The 21,162-nt window shown below is 43.1% G+C and overlaps 2 protein-coding genes and 1 long non-coding RNA gene across 3 annotated transcripts; 1 reads left to right on the forward strand and 2 right to left on the reverse strand.

The window, feature by feature from the left end:
* Positions 1–942: 942 nt before the first annotated feature.
* Positions 943–3,738, reverse strand: cxcl19 (chemokine (C-X-C motif) ligand 19). Its single transcript, XM_070993515.1, has 3 exons — positions 3,671–3,738; positions 1,946–2,081; positions 943–1,523 (listed from the first exon to the last, which is right to left on the reverse strand). Exons 1-3 carry the CDS (start codon positions 3,720–3,722, stop codon positions 1,394–1,396), a joined length of 318 nt encoding a protein of 105 aa, XP_070849616.1. The 5' UTR covers positions 3,723–3,738; the 3' UTR covers positions 943–1,393.
* A 1,688-nt stretch (positions 3,739–5,426) lies between these two features.
* LOC139351678 (uncharacterized) lies at positions 5,427–7,256 on the reverse strand. The gene is made up of 4 exons (XR_011603588.1): positions 6,709–7,256; positions 6,448–6,556; positions 6,245–6,325; positions 5,427–5,945 (listed from the first exon to the last, which is right to left on the reverse strand). It is a non-coding gene; the product is annotated as an uncharacterized lncRNA (long non-coding RNA).
* A 6,446-nt stretch (positions 7,257–13,702) lies between these two features.
* LOC139351783 (protein mono-ADP-ribosyltransferase PARP14-like) lies at positions 13,703–20,888 on the forward strand. Its single transcript, XM_070993787.1, has 13 exons — positions 13,703–13,874; positions 14,744–15,906; positions 15,993–16,229; positions 16,518–16,742; positions 16,843–16,897; positions 17,067–17,213; positions 17,881–17,943; positions 18,032–18,208; positions 18,306–18,488; positions 18,596–19,225; positions 19,616–19,752; positions 20,024–20,204; positions 20,410–20,888. The coding sequence occupies exons 1-13, from the start codon at positions 13,703–13,705 to the stop codon at positions 20,694–20,696; spliced, it is 3,657 nt and encodes a 1,218-aa protein (XP_070849888.1). The 3' UTR covers positions 20,697–20,888.
* The last annotated feature ends 274 nt before the right edge of the window (positions 20,889–21,162 follow it).

Here is a 21,162-nt window from a genome sequence, read left to right on the forward strand (position 1 = left end):
ATATGTTCAAGCTTCACACAGATCAAACCTCTTGATTTTGGCGACGTTTCACTCTGTATTATTATCGGGACAAATATCTTCAAATCCATGCAGTCATTCTGCACCACTTACAGTGTTTACTGTCGAAGGAAATGCCACCTGGGAAGATTTTTATGTCTGGGCTTGTTTTCTCTGGAAGCCAATGTGCTCAGCTGCACTGAGCTGAAGCACACAACAATGATAGTTACAGATATTAAGAAATCTCCCAGCAGGCGGCTCATCCATGCTCGAGCTCTACAGCTAGAGAAACAGGGCATCATGGGAAATACACAAACATTCGCTGAACTGATGATGTCTGAAAGAAGTGCAGGTTTAATGCTGGTCGTGTGGCTCCAGGAGTTGAAATGAGGTTTCAGTGCTTAGAACAGGACGGATGGGCATGACGTGCTCTGCAGACGTTCATGCTTCCCTGAGGATGATTTTGTTGATCCCCTGGCTTTTCCTCTAGCGCCCCCATGAGGTTGACACGTGTGGTTTTGGTTTTGGTTTATGACCATTTACCTGTAAAGCTAGAGACGTTCCATCATTGATCACTGTCAAGATAACAAGAACAAACCATGTCCACCTTTTATGAACCTCTGCCATGTGATGTAAGATTGTTTTGCCTGGTGATTTGATATGAGGGTATTTACATTTTGACTGCTTATTCAAGGGACTGACTTGCACCCACAGGTCAGCTCAAAGCAGATGTGTCACTGCCTTTGTTTCCTTGTGATAATGAGATAAATCAACCTCTTATCACGAGACAACGAGCTTTGGTATCTCGTTCAACTGTATTCTTGAATGTAAGAAATTACACATTTTACTTTTTAAACATATTTTATTTTTCTTTACAGCCTCACGTTTGATTTTGATAATAATAGAATCAGTTCTTTCTTGCTATTGTTGGAGAAGCTTCACCAAAAGGAGTATTACATAGAGATTATGTTACACACTGTGACATAATAAGACATAGTCAACGTTTCATAGTGTCTGCTTTCAGAAAGTCGTACATCCAAACTCTTATTATGTACATTTCAAGGCACACTTGAATCTTTTTGCACAGTTAAATACCTCATTCACCTTATATTTTGCTAACTTTCTGTAACATAATCACACACGAGATCAGATTTTTCCAAACACTAAAATAATGTAAATTCAGAATCAATGTTATTTTTTAAAAAAATGTGTAAAACATTCAGTAGAAATACAACTCTAAAGCTAAAATAACAACAGGACCCACAAAAGGGCTGTTTAAGCTACACAAACCGGGCAAACATCGCGTCATTTGTCAAAGTGAAACAGCGTGGCTCATCGTTAGAAAGAGGTTGCTCTCAGCAGCTTTTTAACTGCTTTTTCATTTGCACTCTGATATTTATGCTTGTTTCTTGCCAAGCGCTCCTCCCTGCTGGTGTAGCTGTCTCTCAAGAACAAAGTGGATCAGCTTCTTCACCCAGGACGACTGAGGGTTCAGGCAGACCTTCTCCCCGTTGGCCAGTCCAGCTCTGCTCAAAGAGATCGAACGCAGTCAGAGCCACAGTTTCAGAAACATTGAGACTGAACAGTCCAAGAGCGAGCGCACTTCCCCCTCCAGATATTTTTGACAAGCATCCAAACTTCCTTTGTCTTTTTCTCATTTCATCTCTCCACGGGCTAACTCCTGTGACGGGGGCAGTTCTTGGGAAATTGCAACACATCTCCTCATGCCATAAAAGATTTCCCAGGAACAATATCAAGTGTTCACAGCAATGGTTTCAATTAAGTGAATCTTTTAACAATCAATCTGACAAGCTTTGGGTAATTCTGATGGCCATTTCTACAACTTCTATTTGTGATATGATTGACTGCAATCATTCCTTGCAGCCCTCCTTATAATCTAACATCCTGATGACATCATAGTTTGCCTTTGCGCAACGATCAAACTTACATGACTTCCGTGTCCGGGCAGTGGGGCCCTTCAGGGACGAGCTTGATGCTCCTCAGGTTGTCTGGAGGGATGATCCTCGACTCCACCCGCAGGCACCGGCAGTGTGTGTTGTAGTCCCTGCTGATGGGCGGCATGCCTGTCCACAGTCACAGTAAAGATTTAAGCAGATAAACTCACCGCTCAGGCTCCTCCGTCTTAGCAGAGCTTTTAAACTTTGGGGAGTGTTTTGACAGATGTTTTCAATTCGGCCTTTATTTTGCAATGGAGAGGGAAGACCAGGCTGCTCCCAGGAATTCAATTTTTCTCATGTTTTAGTCCGTTATCGGCTGAAGTAGTTGTAAATACTATGGATGATTAATGCTGTGTTTGTGCAGACACTATGTACACATACTATGTGTGCTGTATACACAGCAGCACTACCTCCTCACAGTGAAAGAATAAACTCAGATGCCTCTAATCTCATTTTGTTTGCCTTTGTCAACATTGTGTGAAATCGCCTGCGTGCTGGTGTTAGACCCGACTGGTTTGTGTGGTTTTTAATCCGCGCTGACAAGACCACTTTCTAGCTTTCATCGCAACCTCGCTGCTGGGACATCCTCACAACGAGGACACTTCCCTCTTTTCTCTTCCTGTCATCTTCCTCTTCACTACAACTTCATTTTCAAGTCAAGTTTGCAAAGCTTGACCATATCTCAGATAAATGTGTTGCCTATCAGATATTAGCCAGCCATGTGGTGGAGAACTTTCTCTGATCAGATCTCCATGAAGACCCTTCATTTAACCGTTAGCTTACCTCAGCTCACATTAAACTCCAGTCAAAATCTCAAATTATCCAAATACGTCTGCCTAAATTCATTCATTGAGGGAATTCACACACAAAATAACACACCTGGACCTGTTTTAAGATGTGCCCTGGGTTAACCCACATCAGGCTAATGCAAGTGGTTTCACTATTGTGAGTGTTTCCCACGAGTGGAGCACGAGTGTGGTGAACCAAACAGGAAGTAGATCTGCACACAGTGTTTCATTCAGTGTTGCGTCAGTTCATTAAGCTCGAGGCGGACATTGGTTTCATTTCACTACAATATGAACGCTGACTTTTCTTTTCCAAGGCTGAAACTGTACCAGACTTCTGTTTTTGTCCATTTACCAGAAGTCACCTCTGTGTTTTCTCACCTTCTAAACAGCCTTTAACTCTTTAATTACAACGTTAAAATCCTTTTCACAGATTAAGGCATCAGTATTTTAGTATATAGACACTTGTATTACTTGTATTGGAGCAGTTTTACGCTGCGGTGTTATTAATTTTCCTTAACTAAAGGATCTGAATACTTCTTCCATCTCTGGTCACCTTATTTTTGGGGCGATGGTGACCTTTCAGATCAGCGGTAAAAGCAGACACGATGTGGTGGAAAAGATTTCAAGTCTTTGCGAGCTGATTTTCGTACCATAGAGAAAAGGCTGTCTGAAATGTGAGAAAACACATAGCTTCCCTTATAAAACCCACTGCTTTATCTCCCTTTCTAGCTTTTGGCAGCATGTATCATGTCCTATTACGGCACAAACGCTGCCTGTCAGTGATTTCCTAATCAGTTTCCACAGAATTGCCCCGGTGACCCCAGTCCCACAGCCGTCATCAAACTGCCATGGTAAACACCTGAGGCATCGTGCATGCACAGACTCTTCACAGCAATGTTAAATCACACAGAAACTCTGCGCTCTTACCGTTGATGAGGACGAGCAGGGTCCCAAACACGAGCAGGATGCATAGCTTCATCTTGTTTACGTCGATGCTTGCAAGGTCGTTAAACTCGGACAGATATCACCCAGCTGCTGTGACTGTTTGCACATTCTCCACTCCTGTATTTATACAAACACTGATCATGTGCTCTTCATGAGGCGAGGGGAACCTGAAAAAAAAACCTTTTTATTAAGTGTGTATGTACGTTGGTTTCATTTTGGTGCGTTCACATGTGCAGCAGAAGGTAGTCATGGGACGGTGGGTTCAGGGACAGACCAGAGGCCCGCTGAGGCTCAGACACGGCGTGCCCGCGGTCAGCGGCCAGAGAGCTGAGTCACACAGACAGAGTGTGTCCGTCTGGACGGTCGGCCAGCGGCTGCATTTCTCTTCTGCTTGTCGTAGCTCTGCAGGAGCACACAGCTCTGCACTCCCCTCTGACTCCAAAAGATAGAAACGATAACATGATCACCAGCTCGTAAACAGACACAGTATTACTTGTGGATACTGCATGATCCTGTGATATAGTGTTTTTCATTTTGTCCTGGGGGCTTGTTTTCACCCCGTATATACTGTACAGTACAATAAACTGACTATGTGATATAGTCCACCACTGCTTTATTCTGCACAGTTTTCATTATTTTCCTCATTTCCATTTGGTGTTAGTTTGTGGTGTGGGTGTGTTATAGCTTGACTGGGTGACTATTTATTGATTTGGGAGTAAGAGCAGCACGAAAGCAGCATTAATCAACACTTTTATGTAAACGATAGCTCAAAAGTCTTATTTCAGACTCTCCTGTGCCAAAAAAAAAACAAAAACAGCTGTACAGGTCATTTTTGCATGTCTATAAAGTTGAAGTGGTACTTCTATCTGTTCACTAAGTATCATTACTGGCTTTTAATATGATTAGATAACAGCTGTAATCATCTTTTTGATGACAAAGCACTTCCAGACTTGAGAAATATTACTCCCTTATGATTTAAGGCACGTGTTGTCCCAGACGTTCGGGTCATAAACGTGGGACAGTACAGGTCATCATGCAAAGCCTCAAGGCCACATGACTCATGACCGTAAGAAATGAAATGATGTTTTACAGTATGACTTAGCAAAATCTGATGCTGTGAAAAACAACTTTTAGGGGAGTTTTAATGGGATTTTTACAACTTTGTTATTCATGCTGATTAAAGGCCATAGCACAGCAAGAGGATAGGAGGGGATGGAGGGATGTGTAGAAAGAGCAGATGCACCTATCAGCGTTGTGGCCATCACTAATACAACAGAGGGTGGGAGACTGATGTCAGATAAGGTGATAGAGTCACTGTAATTCACTGCGTTGTTTTTAGCTGTGCTGTGCCAGCAGTGTCGCCCCATGGAGGGCAATCTTGGTCCGCTTTGGTCCAGACTGAAATTATCGGACTATTGCTGCAAAATTTCGTGCATTTGCATCAAGATGAATCGTAATGATTTTGCTGATTCGTCCGAGTTTTTGGCCACAAACCAAACTAGTGACATTCCCGTCAGCCTCAGCTGTACTTTGTGTTCACTCCTGATTAGCGAATGTTAGCCTGCTAATACTTTAAACAGGGATAGATAACATGGTAAACATTACGCCTGTTTAGCATCAGCATGTTAGCATTGTCACTGTTAGCATTAAGCTCTGTGCAGCCTCACAGAGCAGCTAGCATGGCCGTAGACTCCTATTATTGAAAATGTCATTTATTTAGAATTGAATGTCAACATGTCAATGTTTCACAAAGCTCAGCTTTATTTCAGCTTTCATCTAATCTTCATCAGCATAGATGGCAAGAGTACGCATCCAGTCTGATATATACTCACATAAATACAGATTGTTCTGCAATACAAAAAATAGAAAGAAATTCTTCAAACTATAAGTTATGCTCTTACATATCAACCATATAAGACACAATTCACATTTACCATCATCTCTAAACAACAGAAATATTAATAGATCTTACAAATCTTCATGTTATTCATGTGACCTCACTCTTTAAGCTGCCCGTCCCACCAAGCTGCAAAGACCTAAAGGTGCCCTGTTTACCCAGATGAGTGTTCAGGGTGAAGGGCACTCCACAAAGCGTCTACTAAATGTGACATCGCCGTCATCTTTAGCTCAAAGCAGACGAATCATTTTACACACATGAAATCTGCTCTACGACGACGTTGGCACCGCTGTGACTGATACTGTGGCTGTTTTTGGCCTCGCGGTCGTGTTCATCTTAGCAGCCTGTTTTGCCTTCTGCCTGTGAAGAAAACATAACCTGGTCAGCCTTTAATATGACATTTCAAACAAAGGGTGGTCTTTTTTTATTTTATTTTAGAGTGCTGAAGAACTAAAATGATCTTATAGTGCACTAGAAATATGAAACCCGCTGTTTTCCTTTTGTGTCAGCTGTTTATGCTGCAGGACTGCATTAATTACATGTTACACGCTGCTCTTCATTTAGCGACCATCCTCTTATCCAGCTACACAGATATTAGCTCCTGCCTAGTTGAATAATAGTGAAGTGCACCATGTAAAAAAGCTTGTGTTTGGACTTACATTTTCATTGTTTGCAGGACTGCTTGGGTAAATTTGTGTGTGGGGTCAAGGCACCGTGAGCTCCTATCTTTCAGTAGGACACTGTAGGGGAAAAAGAAAGCCTCACAATTACAAATTAATTGGAAAATCTACACCAATCAACACTGACGAATAAGGATGGATGCTTTCTATGTGGTCTGTTTGTTTATCTCTTTGTCACTTACATGACTTCGTGCTTGTTGCAGTAAGGACGAGGTCCGTACTCTCTGACACCAGCGATGAGAGAGGGCTTTACAGCCTTGCTCGTATTCAAACACTGGCAGTTCTTTATCACTGGAAGAAATAAGAAAACTGTGAATAATCTCTGGAATAGCTCATGTTTTCCTGATGCTTTAGGCTCGCCAAAATAAAGTCATTTAAAAGCCACATGCATGCAGACATACAGCAAAACATCTTCGCACAATCCAGCAAATTAGCACACTTACCTGCCGCGCAGACGGCGGCGCAGGCCAGGAGGACGATGCACTGGATTGCAGTTTTCATCCTTGTCTTCAGTGGTGGAAATCAGTGAGTAACGTTCAGAGGAGCTGCTGAATCTCTGTATCTTTATCTCAAGCTGAGGCAAAGCTTTGTCTTTTTCCACTGACAGGTCTGGAGAATCCCAGCTGCTGTGTAAAGTCTGCGAGACTGTGAGCCCCGTCTCCTCCGCGCCCAAATTTTATACGCTCACAGCGAGCAGGACACGATTTCCAGAGAAGTGCTTGAAAAAATAGAAACCCCTCTTTTCTCACATTGGTCCTCCGGCTGTTGTAACCGATCCATCTTTTTTTTTTTTTTTTTTTTTTTCCGCAGAATCTCCTTTAGCTGAATTTGTTCATTTCCTTTTAAAGACTTCCTGCATGCTGAGGAATGCGTCACTCTTGTTGAGACAAGGTTACAAGGTTCAGTGGTGGTCTCTTGTTTTTTGAGTTGAAATGATTTAAATTCATGACTGAAGAACTGCCTTCCCACTTTCAGATCTGAGAAATCATCTTCTGAGTCCCTGAATTTCTCTGTTAAACACGTATGCTTATCTATTTTCAGCTTGTTACCCCACTGCTTACCGGTGGTTTGAAATATATTGGCACTCAGCCACTGAGTTGCATCACATTGGCATGCGTGCTCATTTATATCTGTAGAAATTGAAATAGCACAGGAAGCTTTTTAAAATTCTGTTTATGCTGTTCATTGTGTTTGGAAGTCAAAATGTTAATAGGTGGGATTTTCCTATAGTACCTGTAATTGTGCTTTGTGTAATTGCATATTACACTATAGAGCATCTTCACATTTAAAGGTCCAGTGTGTCGGATTTAAAGAGCTCTGTTGGCAGAAATGGGATATAATATGAGTTGTTTGGAGGCAGTCCATGGGGTGTGACACTGACTCTAGGTCAGAGTTACTGTAAAGGCCCCTACACATGATCAGCGGTAAAAACGCTTTGCGCCGGCTGTCCCATTGTTTTCCTATGGAGAGAGCGCTGGCGCCCGACTAAGCGGCACCGCTACCCTCGGCGTGGCGCACCGCTCGAATCTGCCGCTTACCGCTGCGCTCAAAGTTCAGATTATTTGAACTTTGACCTCGTTCGCCGCTGACCTTTCAAAGCGCAACCAATGAGATAACAGCTCTAAGCAGCGTTTACGAACTACCGTTGAGCTAAATGCAATGCTAACGTTAGCTTAGCTGTTTGTGTACGTACGTACTACTACTACGCTACTGCAAGGGCCTTCTTTTGCGACAATCTCAGATACATTGTGTGTAATAATTTACAAACAACGATTAGCTTTCTGGAGTGAGAGGAAGTACTTGCGTTGCCAAGCAACGGTGAATTACCATCCATCCATCCATCCATTATCTATACCGCCTATCCCTTTCGGGGTTGCGGGGGGCTGGAGCCTATCCCAGCTACAATGGGCGAGAGGCGGGGTACACCCTGAACCGGTCGCCAGCCGATTGCAGGGCCACATGTAAGGACAAACAAACATTCACACTCACACTCACACGGACAATTTAGAGTCATCAATTAACCTAATGAGCATGTTTTTGGTCTGTGGGAGGAAGCCGGAGTACCCGGAGAGAGCCCACGCATGCACGGGAAGAACATGCAAACTTCACACAGAAAGGCCCCGTCTGACCCGGGGATCGAACCGGCAACCTTCTTGCTGTGAGGCACCCGCACTACCTGCTGCGCCACCGTGCAGCCCGGTGAATTACCAAATATTCCTAATTAGAAAAATAGAAAATATATTCTTTCTTCTTCGTTCTAGCTTTTTCTGCATCTTTCAAACACATTTCATAGTCTTCCTCGGCTGATGGAGCTTGTGTTTGTCATGGAAATACCTCAGGTATACCTCATGACCTAAGAAAGGAGATTCGGTCACGTGACAACAGGTAGTCGTACATGGTCGTATCATCCCGTGTCTCAAGTGTGTTACGACACTCGTCGGTAATCAGAATGTATTTTTAAGTTAACACTAACGATGCATCTCATAACTCAACTGTGAACTTCCGCCCACCACGTAATCTTTCTGTGGTTCAGCATCATCATCTTTTTAGTCATATCAGTTGCGTTATCTTTGCTGAAGGTAAGAACTTTCATTTCTCTTCAGAAGCAAAAGCAAAAACAGCGTGACTGATTATGATATTCAGGCATCTAGCTGTGCACACCTTGATCGTGAGAGAAGAGCAGAACAGACAGCAGCAACAACCCCAATGACCTGCTCACTAACAACTGAGCATCTGACATGTTTTAATCTGGAATTTTAAAACAGCAGCAGCCAACAAATGCATGTGACTTTCCCAGAGAGGATCCTTAGGCGGTTAGCCACGATAGCTAATCCAGCTGGCTGGCTTTGGTATCCTGTGGGCAACGCCCGGATACACGACAGAGATTCACGGTATCATGACCCATTTTCAGAACAGCCACTAATCAGAGAACAAAACCAAGGTTGAATGAAACTGGAATTTTCCTTTGAAGAAACATCTTGGGAGCTAAGCTTTTTCACTAATATCTGTCATGTCTCTGTTAGATATGAGGCTACTGCAAGCAGCTGCTTAGCTTAGCATACAGACTGGAAACAGATAGAAACAGCTAGCCCTGATCACCCATCAGACAGTCTGCAACATAATCATGTTTACATTTTAATTCTCTGAAACTGGTAAACTATTGCACCTAAATTTTGAATTACAATATATGGTTTAATCGGGGTGGGCAACCTGTTCCACAAAGGGCCGCTGTGGCTGCAGGTCTTCTTTCCAACCAAGCAGCAGCACACCAGACTTGACTCATTCAATCAACTGATCTCACTCTTCAGACAGCTGATTGGTCAAACTGTGAGCTCTTGCTTGGTTGGAAAGAAGACCTGCAGCCACAGCGGCCCTTTGTAGAACAGGTTGCCCACCCCTGAAAGGGTCTGTTCACCCCTTACAGTTTTAGTCTGTTTTGGCTAATTTGTGGAGGCTGAGGACTAAAACATGTGAAGCCATCTGTAATGAAACTTACTCAGATCACTTGCAAACAAGTATCTTGGCTGCTTGCTTGGATTCGGTTCTTCTTTCAGCACAGTTTACATTCTCAGAAACGGAGCTACAAGTGCTTTAGTCACAATTAAAGGGAACCATTACAGCACAAACCTAAAGAACTTCTCTAAGAGAGATGGGTCATCCCGTGATTGAGCTGTTTCTCAACTCCTCTGCTTAATGATCCCAGTTTATTCTCAACTCACTGTCCGAGCAGATGGATGCATTCTGAGCTAAATCCATAAAGTCAACATGCAGCAAACTATCATCAAGGAGGGAGACAACAGAGAATACAGAGTGACCCAAAAATCCCTAAATGCTCCTCTGGTTGGTCCCCCATTTATCATTATAGTGCTACTCTGGTAAGTTCAAGTTCCCTCTCATCAGTCACCCAAATGCTTCTTTGGACAGTTTGATTGCCTTCTGCTCAGTCTAAGTATCCCCCACAGGCCTTTTTAATGGTCTGGTAACCACCAGTGTCCATCTGATCAACCAAACGATCTCTATGCACAGTCAGGTTCCTTGGCCAGCCTGAGTGTCCCCCACATGAAACTAGCTGGGTCAGTGCCCCCCAAACTGCCTCCAAGTGCACCTCTAGTCAGTCCAGGTGCCCATGAGGTTAGTCCAAATGTCCAGTGTCCTTCTGGTCAACCTGAGTGTCCCTCAAATGCAGCGTCATTGTCTCTCTTGAGCTTTAACTCAGCACAGCTTATCTTGGTGAAAGCAGGCTCGGTCTGGTAGTCTGGACCACCTAGAGGTTCACAAAGCCACCAGCAGCAATGTGGGAAAAAGATGTCCTGAAATTGTCAATATGACACGGATACTGTATGCTGTATGCAGGTGCAGGCAGTGGTTCCAACCATCCTCACCTCCCCCCGCCCCTTTAAGTGGATCCTTCTGTTCATGTAATGTCGGAGGTCAACCAGGAAATAATCAAGTGAAATCAAGACAGAAGGATCAGAGTTGGTTTACAAATGAAGCAAAAAGAAGCAAAAAGATGGAAAAGAGGCGTGGAGTGGAAGGAGTGGAAAAGGTCAGAGAGAAAAAGAAGAAATCTCAAGGCTGATGCTACGTAACAGAAGTTTAAACTCTTCAAAGTTCATACTGTCGTTATTGTTTCTCTGACTCTTGTGTCTCTCATTATCTGCCCCTCAGCTGAAAACAGCGAGTGATATCTGTTTCTTGTCTGAAGGTGTTTAACAGCTGCAAATGTGACCTTTCCAACCAGACACTGGTCTGAAAGTGTAGCAGCTACCGACCAAAAGTCAGGAGATATTCTGCGAGGGTGACGTTGTCTGTGATGATTTCAGTAGACAGCTGCAAAATTCATCACAATACTCATCTTAGCCAACAAGCTACTTAGCCCATTTGATGGAAAACTTCAACGACATGCAGGAAAATGTTTTAACACACTCATTATCCAAAAATAATGATAACATCCAGTTGAAAGCTCTTACTAAAGCTCCTTTGACCTTTGAGTTTAGATTTTTTGTATGCTTTATTTTTGATTGTATCCTGTTCAAATGGAGGGTGAACTGCTATTAAATACTGGTAAACTACATAAAGCAGGACTAGCACAAATTTCTTGAAACAAAATCATTTCAACGGGATTGCGATGAATGCAAATATCTGGATATAATCTTGATTTTTACTGGGCTGTTAATGCCACTATATGAGGCTGTAAAAATGTTCAGTTTATCAGTTTCCAGTCTGAGTAGGACACCTAGTGGTTTGAAGTCATAAAGCAGCAGGAAGTCAGACAAACAAGCAAATAAAAAAACATTTGGTCTCATCCGTAATGTTGGTGGGTGAAATAATTATCCTTATGTTACCATTATTTAAAAAGACATCATCATTATCAACTCTATCACCATTATTACACCGCGCTTCACAAACTAAGAGACTAACCAGGGAAATTCTTCATTTACAGCTAAATTATTTCTGTTCTTTCTGAGAGCTGATACAGAGCTAATGTCGGGATCTTAACAGGGAACAGTGAGGTGTGTGTGGTCAAAGTATGGCAGCTGTTTAAGATTTGAGGGTCCTGGCTTCTGCACAGCCAGCATGTCCACCACCAGATGGCAATGCAGCACTACCAGCAGAATAACAAACATGACAAGTGTCTCAGCTGACGAAACAACCCTGGACATGAAGCTCTGCAGTTTGGTGAATGAGCAGGTCAGACTTTTTCTCCTCTGTTTGGCATAGTGCACCACTTCTGAGTGTTATTTCACACCATTTCCTCAGGTGAATGTGTCGGTGGACCCCATAATCAACCTCAATTGATCGAAATGGGCAAATGGCCTCTGAGAAAAGCAGGGAAGAGACCGCAGAAAAACTTCTACCTGACGAGAGGGAAGTGGGCCCTCGCCCCGGGTGGTGTTATGCCAGTCGATGGGCTGCACCAAGATCTTCCTCATTGAGGGTCTGTCATGGGAGGGAGTCAGGGGTGGAGTGTGCAGACAAAGGGGAATTCATAGTGGAGTCATCAGTGTGTTGGGGAGGGCAAAAGGCATGATGGGAGAAGCAGATGAAGCCTCATATTAGCCCAAGAATGCATTTTAAAAAAAGATCTTTTTAGTGATTTATTTCTTATTTCTGTTTTTTGATTTGTACTTTTCTTTCTAACTGTGTTAGAATAAATTAGGGTTGGACCCCAAGTGGAGGCTGAACTGAGAAATGGCCAAAAAAACAGGGGGTCCAGATAGACATTTCCAAGCAATACACAATTAAAGCGTCTTACTCATGTTGTCTTTGTGAGAGGACAACATGGACAGTCTAAAGCAGCTGGTGGAGATCCTGGGTCTGCATGTGGAGGAGGACCAGACTGTCCAGGCCGGCTGGATGGTGAGTGGATTAAAAGATGGGTGAGCCAGATGATGCAGAAGATTCCCAAATCTGATAAATTAAGTAAAGTTAAGTAAGTGCAGAAAATATGAAAAGTTTTTAAGGAAAAAAAACAATGACAAAAAAAAAAAAAAAGCATTTTCAGGAGTGTCAGCATGTATGGGTTAATGTATGTGAACAAACACTTATTTACAAGTAAATCTGCATTTTGTTTTTCACTGAAACTAATATCTCTCTAGAAGTGGGGCTGTTCTGTTATCACATCTTTTTTTTTTTTAACATAACAATATCACTTATTTGAAGATAAATGTTGAAAGTGGATCACAGGAAATGACAGTATCAGGTTTTTTGTGACAGAGAATGATTCATTTTCTTTAATGATTCATTACATCCGAATGTGTTGGCATGACTTTCATACCAGCCACCGCAGAAATAAAAGTTACTGAATCAAGGATGCTGTCACTGTGAATTTGTATTCTTCGTTGTTCAGGTTTTAAAGGCAAGATGACAACCAATTATCACATCAGATTAACTATAGTGTCAAATTGTTTGGCAGTTTTCAGGTCTTTATTTGGCTGAAATCTGCATTCAGTTTTGCTCAAAGGAAAAAATGATAAAGAAACCAATTTCATAAAAAACACAATAAAAAAGAAGCAGGAAGAGCATTTGACTCAAGGAGAAACGCTGAAACTTAAACATTAAGTTACATTGATGGGATAAATGGAGAAATTTCTATCCCTCTAAAATGTGTGAACTGGTCACAACAGGCTGGAATATACTGTATAAAATCATCATCATCATCATCATCATCATCATCATCATCATCAGTGTTACAGTAACACTGATTAAGGTAGCTGCACAAGACAGGGGACTGCCACAATTAATATTAGAAATGAACTATTTATGTAGGTGTGTCCATTTGATGAGGAAATTAACAGAAAACACAACACTTACGGGAAGTGAAAGTGAAACTAAATCCAAGTAAAAGCACGTCAGAGCACACCCTTAATCAAAGAGGCACGGACGCCGGATAAGAAGTGACATAGGTTTTCTGGCGAGTTCAGAAGTTCAGGGAAAATGGATGAATACCAACATTCGTTATTCTTTGAAGCAAGAGATCTGACGGAAAGAGAGGAGCAGAAGATCAGGAGACACTTTCAGAAAAAGCGAGACTCTGGGGGAGGTGATTGTGGGACCATTGAGAAGGCTGGAGGCAACACCTATAAAATCAGTTTCAAGGAGAAGGAAGGTAAGGAATCCCACCTGGTTAAAGTGAGCGAGCGGTGGAATTCACTTTGTGTGATTTTGTTGGGAATTTGAACTTTGTTGTTTTTCACAGACCAGGAAAGGGTTTTGCAGAGGAAGTTTCACACCATTTCGCTTCCTTCGGGAGAACTATGTGTGACCGTGAGTCGAACATGTTCACCACAGAACCCCGATCAACCCTCGACTCGTCAGTCGCAGGTGAGGAAAAAACATATTGATCTTTGGAACCTTGGCTGATGGTTTTTATGATTGTGGTAAGTACCGACCATCAAAGCCAAATGATCTGGCCTGACCAGTTTGTGGGGATTTCTAATCAGTCAACAACCTGATGTATCTCTTTTGTTTGTTATTCCTGCTGGCTGTTGTGACAACACAAAAGTTGATAGTTTTTCAAATATGTTTTTAGAATTTCTACACTATCAAATGTCATATTCTTATTAGACTTAAATGATTATATATTCATTAATTTGTTTAATGTTGCTTTTCTTCTTTAGACATTCACAACAACTAACACAAAAGGCCTTGAGAAGATTTTCAAACTAGACATTTTCCTTCTGTTGTACCTGAAAAACAACCCAAAAGCAAACAAAACACTGAATAATCAGCTCTCCTCTATCGGCTGCACAGTGGAGTTCAGTCTAGATGAGGAGGAAGTAATGGTTAGGGGGGAGGCTGGCAAGGGGTCTGGAGGAGCCTTTGTCAGTTCTGCAGAGAGCTGGGAGATACAAGTAGATCGAGTCTTCATCTGTCTCACTGAGAGCTACCTCTGCCACCATGTTTTGGAGCCAAAACTAGTACAAATCCTACTGCAGGACCTCTCCTTTGTGAATGATGATATCAATGTGTACACAGAGAGCGGTTATGCTGTGCTTGTGGGCAAGAATGAAGCTGTAAAGGAGAGGATTGCAATCCTGGAAAAGAGTCTGCCAACCAGGAAAGAAGTACCAGTTGTGGAGAAGCAGTTAAAACTGGTAGAGGAAGAATTTAGTCGAGAAATGCTTGAGAGTTGCCCTGGGGTTAAAATCCACAGAGATAACACCAGAATCATCTTGGAGGGTCCTGACAAGGAGGTGCAGTCAGGAGCTGCAAAACTCGATGAACTGATCAAAAAGGTAAAGGAAAAGAGAGTTAAGTTCTGCACAGCTTTACTGACCTTCATGAAATCCAGCGGTGCCATCTCCAAGTACCAGGCCCGCTTCCAGCAGAGTCTCAGAAATCCTGTTCTTCTAGAGGTGGGGTCAGACCTGCTTCTGTCCAGTTTGTCCTTTGAAGCCCTGAATGAAGTTGAGGGAATACTGAATCGAGACCTGAGTCTGGCCAATGTGCAGCTGCAGGGAGCTGCAGCTGTACCTCCAGATCTCGACACAGTGAAAACAATCATGATCAAAGCCAAGAACGAGGCAAACTCTCAAGAGCTCAAAGTGGACGTCAGCTTCATCCCAGAACCCGGGGGAGCAGTCACCAAGGTACGACTGGTGGGCTACAGTGAACATGTGAACAAGCTCAAAGAGGTTCTGCATGACTTCCAGATGAACCAAGTTGAGACACAGGAAATGCTGAACCTACCTCATCCCGGACTGGTCGACTGTTTCAATGAAGTCTTAAACATGATTGGAATGAAACAAACCAAGGTGACCTTTAAAACCTCTCATTCCCCATACCCTTGTGTGCTTGTATCTGGCCCTCGTTGTCTGGTCCAGGAGGCTCAGGCAAACTTAAATGCAACTCTTGGCGGTCTGACGGCAGACAGTTTGATTCTAGATGGACCAGGGGCACAGCGGTACTTCCAAGCAGAGGGTAAACTTAGCAAGGAGCTTATAGAGAGGTCCTTCCAGGTACTAATCAAGGAACAGCAAAGTGTGTACTCCACGACTAATTCATTAAGCACTAGCAACCCCAGCACCAGCAGTGCAACACCCAGACCATCCAACACCATCCATCACAGCATCAGTGGGAGCAACGCAGCCAACAAGACAAGCCTGGAGATCAAGCTTGGAAGTCTGGAGGATGAGCAGGTTTGACAGTTTCTGTTCTACTCACCGTAAAGTTGCCGAGCACAATGCAACACTCACACTGATATCATTTCACATTATTTCCACAGGTGGACGTGTTGGTCGTGCCCTTGCTCAACAGGAATCTGAATTCTACAAAAATTGCTCAATGTCTTTTAAGTAAAGCAGGGAATGCAATCAAGTTCAAGTTTTGCTTGATGGCAGCGAATTGCACCCTCGCCCCTGGTGATGTCCTGCAAGTCGACGCACCTCCAACTCTGGGATGCTCCAAGGTCTTCTTCATTGAGTGCTTGCCATGGGATGGAGTCAGAGGGCAGGGTGCGCAGGTAGAGTGAAATATTGATGGATTCAAAAGAGAAAACACTAGTGACAGACTTGAACGATTCAAGGTCCACTTACTGACATAAAGCTGATGTTGTGGACTTCAGTGCAGAACAATTCAAATATTGTTTTTGCATTTAAATGTCAGGAATTACTGCTATAATCATTGTGAACACAAGCAGACAGAACATTTACAAACTAAATTAGTAATCTTACTTTGCACATCTTTGAAAGCAATGTGCAATGCAGCACTTTTATCACCATGGAAATGTCTGATTTTCATTGTTTTGTAGGCGCTTAGCAATGGGCTGAAGAAATGTCTGGACCTCTGTGTACAGCAGCACTTGTGCTCAGTGGCTTTTCCAATTATCGGACCTGGAGTTGTTTTTAAATTCCCTCGGGAAGAAGCCATTCAAGTGCTGACTGGGAACATTCGCCAGTTTGGATTATCTGCGTCCTCTGGATCTCTCACTACCATCCACATTGTCATTGAACCAGACTATCCTGATTCTGAGAAGGTGAAAATCAACACCTGGGCTGTTGTGTCTGATTTGTACGATGCATGCGTTCAGGATTTATTGAAAAGAACGTGTTCAATGCTGGTCTTTTTATTTACAGTGCTACCATGATGTCTACAGGCACCTCAGCTTAAATATGAACCAGGAAGGCCAAGGTAAGGGCTAGACACATGTCCAGAATACTTTGAATAAGTGTTCAGTACAAATACAATGAGGAATTTGCACCCTTTGAAACAATATTTCACCATTTCCATCGGTATTCTTAATTATCAGTTTAAATATCAGGCAAATATGAAAGATGTTGTGGCGTTCCTCCTCTCACAGCTATCTTTAGGTCCCTCTCCACCGACCTCGATGACATCACAATGACAGTGAGAGGTGGTGTTAAACTACAGCTGGTGTTTGGGGACATCACTAATGAGACTACAGATGCCGTGGTGAACACGACTGACTTCAAAAATTTTCAGATCGGTGGGTGAGAGCTGCCGTAACTGAGGATGTCCTGCTGAGCAGATCTTGTTGTAATTGCTGAGCCACTTTTAGCCACGTTAGCAGTGTGGCTTTAAGGATTTCAGTGTCGATCAGTAGCTTTGCTGACTTTGTCCCAGACTGAAATATCTCCACAGCTATCAGATGGATTGTCATGAATTTAGGTGCAAACATTCATGGTGCCTGTAGGATGAATCCTAATCACTCAAATTTTAATTCTAAGTACTGTTGAGTAAATACTTGCAAAACTAATCATATGCCCTCCAGCCTCGGCTGTATTTTGCATTTGGTGCTAATTAGAAGATGTCAGCAGGCTAATGGTAAACTAAGAACATGGTAAACAAGGTAAACATTACCTGCTCCACACCACCCTGTTAGCATTGTCACCGTGAGTATGTTAGCATGCTGATGTTAGCATTTAGCTCAAAGCACCACTGAGCCTAGTTCGTCAATGGCATGCTTAACTAAGGTGGTGAACATGGTAAACATATGCTTAACAATGTATTTGCATTGGCATTGGGAGCATTTTGCAGGCTGAAATTTAGCTCAAAGCCCTGCTGTGGGCTAAAGTACAGCCTCTCAGAGCAGCTAGCATGGCTGTCCACCCCTCTGGTCTTGTTTTATTACCAATATAACCTCTCTTCGGCAGACGGTGTGTGCAAAGACATCCTAACCGTTGCTGGACCAGAGGTGGAGACTGAACTCAAAGCAGGTGAGGAAAGAGGACACGGCAGACATTTTCAAGTGACCCACACTTAACAGCTTCTTACTGTTCTTGTCTTTTGTTGCGTTGTGTGTAGCACAAGTGAACCGAGGAGACGTTTTTGTGACCCAGCCGGGATCGTTTCCCTGCGAAGCCATTTTACACTTGTGTGGAGAAAGGGATGCAAGTCTCGTCGAACAACTGGTGTGCAAAATCATTGAACATTGTGAAACATTTGGCTTCAAGTCTGTGGCCATTCCTGCTATCTGTGCCGGTAAGTATTTTAGAAGATACTCACCTTAAGTCAGTTTTTCAGTTCACATCAGTGTCAGTTTAAATTCTGCCATTAAATATTCAAATGGTATTTGCAGGAAATGGCGGGTTGGACCCCGGTGTCGTGGCAGGTGCCATCCTCCGAGGGATCGAGGCTGCCACGTCGTCCACTCCTCTTTACTCTCTCACTGATATCCACCTTGTCCTGATTAGGATCAAGGTCTTCTTGGCGTTTAAAGAGGAAGCAATGCAGATGTTTTCCACCGCTGTAAAGAAAAGAGGTGACGCCTCCGTCTTTTGTGGTTGCTTAGAAATCTCCTCAATCAGAATTCTGTTATTTCATTGGGATTTTTCACTGATTGTGATTTTTTTCCAATTTACTCGGCAGCCCCAGCACCTCAGCTGCCTCTTGTACAAAAACAGCAACAGTCCCCTTCATCTGTAAGCGCAGACCTAAGCATCCTCCGTACCACCTCCACAAGCCAGCGGTCCGTCTTCCTGTTCCTCGGTCTCTCCAGAAAGGAAGTTGACGATGCCATGACAAAGCTGAAGGATCTGTATCAGGCTCAGTGCGCCACTCAAACCTTCAAAAAGGAGGAGATGGCAGGTCTCACCGTGGCCGACACAGAGGATCTGAAGCAGCTGGTGGAGACTCATGGTCTGTACATGCAGAGGGACCAGGCCGGCCAGGGCAGCTTAACAGTGAGCGGCTTAAAAGATGGAGTCAACCAGGTGATGCAGATATTCAATGCCTCTCGGTACGACAACCTCAAAAGAGCGGTGAGAGTCAGGGAGGAGGAGGATTTGTACGCCCGTGTGGCTTGGTGCATCATGGGCCATAATGGCAACTGGGAGAGACTCCCCAAAACAGCCAATCACAACCTGGAAACTAATGATACGGCAGGAGGGATAGTGGACACACTGGGCATCCGATGGAGTGTGGAACTACAAAGGCTGGAGGCCACGAGACCAATCAATGGACAGACGGCAAAGCTGAAACGACTTGTGAACCTGTCGGGTGAGAGGATTTTACTTTTTAATGAAAAAAAAAATCAATGACACTGTAGTTTGAGACCACTGACAATATTATTATTGTAAGAGGAATAAAATTCTAAATAACACAAATGTTGCTGCGATGAATCAATCAATGCTATGATTTTGTGGTAAAGATATTTTCTATTTTCAGTATGAATATTATTATTATATTCTCACACTAAAGATTATTGAAACAAAGTATTTATTATTTACTTAGAAAATAATATATATTTATATTTAAGAACATTTTAAAAGTTAATGTCCAGTTGTCATGGAGATGTAGATGTTCAAATTAGTTTTTGTGCATGTTTAGGGCTTTTTGTCCAGTGTGCTTCTTTGCAGCTTATTTTTAATTTTTCTATTCATTTTTCAGACTTCACTCTCCCCCTGTACTGGGACAACATGGCTGATGGTGAAAATTTCAAGATGTTTGAGCTGCAGCCTTCTTCTGCAGAGTACCGGACAGTGAAGGAGGCCTTCAAACGAACCGCCCCCAAGACTATAATGAAGGTAGGGGGCTTTCAGTGTCTGTAGAAACAGTATACAGACTTTTATTTTGGCAGCTTCCAGGTTAGATTTATGATAGATTAATAGCTTTCGTCTAGATGAATGGAGGTTTTTTAAGGACAGGGCATCCTTTAGATTTCACATCTCTATGTAAGTTTACTACATAATGTGTTTTTGATGTGTAATCAGTGCATTTGAAAAGAGCCAAGATCCTTACATCCTTCTAAGGCAAATTCGTGAGGCAAATTATTTTGCTTTTGTTCTTCCCTGACAGATCGAGCGCTTGCAGAATGTTCATCTGCGACGCGCCTACGAAGTGCAGAAGAAACACATCTCTGAAAAGAACATTCAGGAAGGTGGAGCCGTGGAAAAGCTTCTGTACCACGGGACGACCCAAGAAAACTGTGACTCCATCATGAAAACTGGGTTCAACAGACGCTTCGCGGGGCAAAACGGTAACGAGCTTTTGGACCCAGTAGTAGTAGTTGGTGCTTCAGTAGTTGTGTTTCCTCCACAGCTTTCTTTATGTCAAAAGGTCTTTTAACTGTATAAAGAGGATAAAACACTCAATAGTTTCGTAACAATCAGATGGATCGTGTTGGAAGGTGCCGTGGTTTAGATATGACTGCTTGTTAATCCCCCATTTCCTCTGATTCTCAGCCACTTCATATGGTCATGGAACCTACTTTGCCGTGAATGCCAGCTACTCAGCCCACCCCACCTACTCCAAGCCAGCTGCTGATGGTTCTCAGTTAATGTTCGTGGTCCGAGTCCTGACTGGCATCTACACTCTGGGCCAAAGCAACATGAGGATTCCTCCGCCTCGCAGCAGCCTGCAGCCCCACGACCGCTGCGACAGCGTGGTGGATAGAATGGACAACCCCAACATGTACGTCGTGTTCCATGATAACCAAGCCTACCCAGACTACCTCATCACCTTCAGGTGACTGTGAACAGGGTGGATAATCTGCACTTCTGTCCAAACCAGCAACAACTTAAATGAACAGGGAGCTGCATCAGGGATCGCTTGCAGCCACAAACACAAAGCAGAAAGAGAGCTGCACAGCTTTTGCATGTTTTGCACACACATATGTTACATCTGGAGGATCTATCATGTGCGTGTTAGCATTTAGCATGTTAGCCAGACCCAGGATGCACCTGTTCATGCAACAGGTGGGGGTGCTTGATTTGGGTCACTTAGAGTGCCCACTGTGAGCTGCATTTAATCTCTACTTAATTAAAGTAAGTTCAACCTTTTTTTTCTTTCTTTTTAACCAATGCGTATAGATAAAATGCTAACGCTAACCTTAACGGGGCAGTTCAATCCAAAATGATTTTTTTTTTCTCTTACCTGTAGTGCTTTTTATCCATCTGTCGTTCATCTTTGTAGTACTGTTCACAAACTGCCACCCC

This window comes from Chaetodon trifascialis, chromosome 23, assembly GCF_039877785.1.
Source record: "Chaetodon trifascialis isolate fChaTrf1 chromosome 23, fChaTrf1.hap1, whole genome shotgun sequence".
Classification (NCBI taxonomy): Eukaryota; Metazoa; Chordata; class Actinopteri; order Chaetodontiformes; family Chaetodontidae; genus Chaetodon; species Chaetodon trifascialis.

Coding starts and splice junctions, on each gene's coding strand:
- LOC139351783 (XM_070993787.1), top strand. CDS start 13,703: ATGGATGAATACCAACATTCGTTATTCTTTGAAGCAAGAGATCTGACG. Junction 16,230..16,517: donor TCAGAGGGCAGGGTGCGCAG/GTAGAGTGAAAT, acceptor ATTGTTTTGTAG/GCGCTTAGCAATGGGCTGAA. Junction 16,743..16,842: donor ACTATCCTGATTCTGAGAAG/GTGAAAATCAAC, acceptor TTTTATTTACAG/TGCTACCATGATGTCTACAG.
- cxcl19 (XM_070993515.1), bottom strand. CDS start 3,722: ATGAAGCTATGCATCCTGCTCGTGTTTGGGACCCTGCTCGTCCTCATC. Junction 2,082..3,670: donor CCTGCTCGTCCTCATCAACG/GTAAGAGCGCAG, acceptor GACTGTGGACAG/GCATGCCGCCCATCAGCAGG. Junction 1,524..1,945: donor TGCCCGGACACGGAAGTCAT/GTAAGTTTGATC, acceptor CTCTTTGAGCAG/AGCTGGACTGGCCAACGGGG.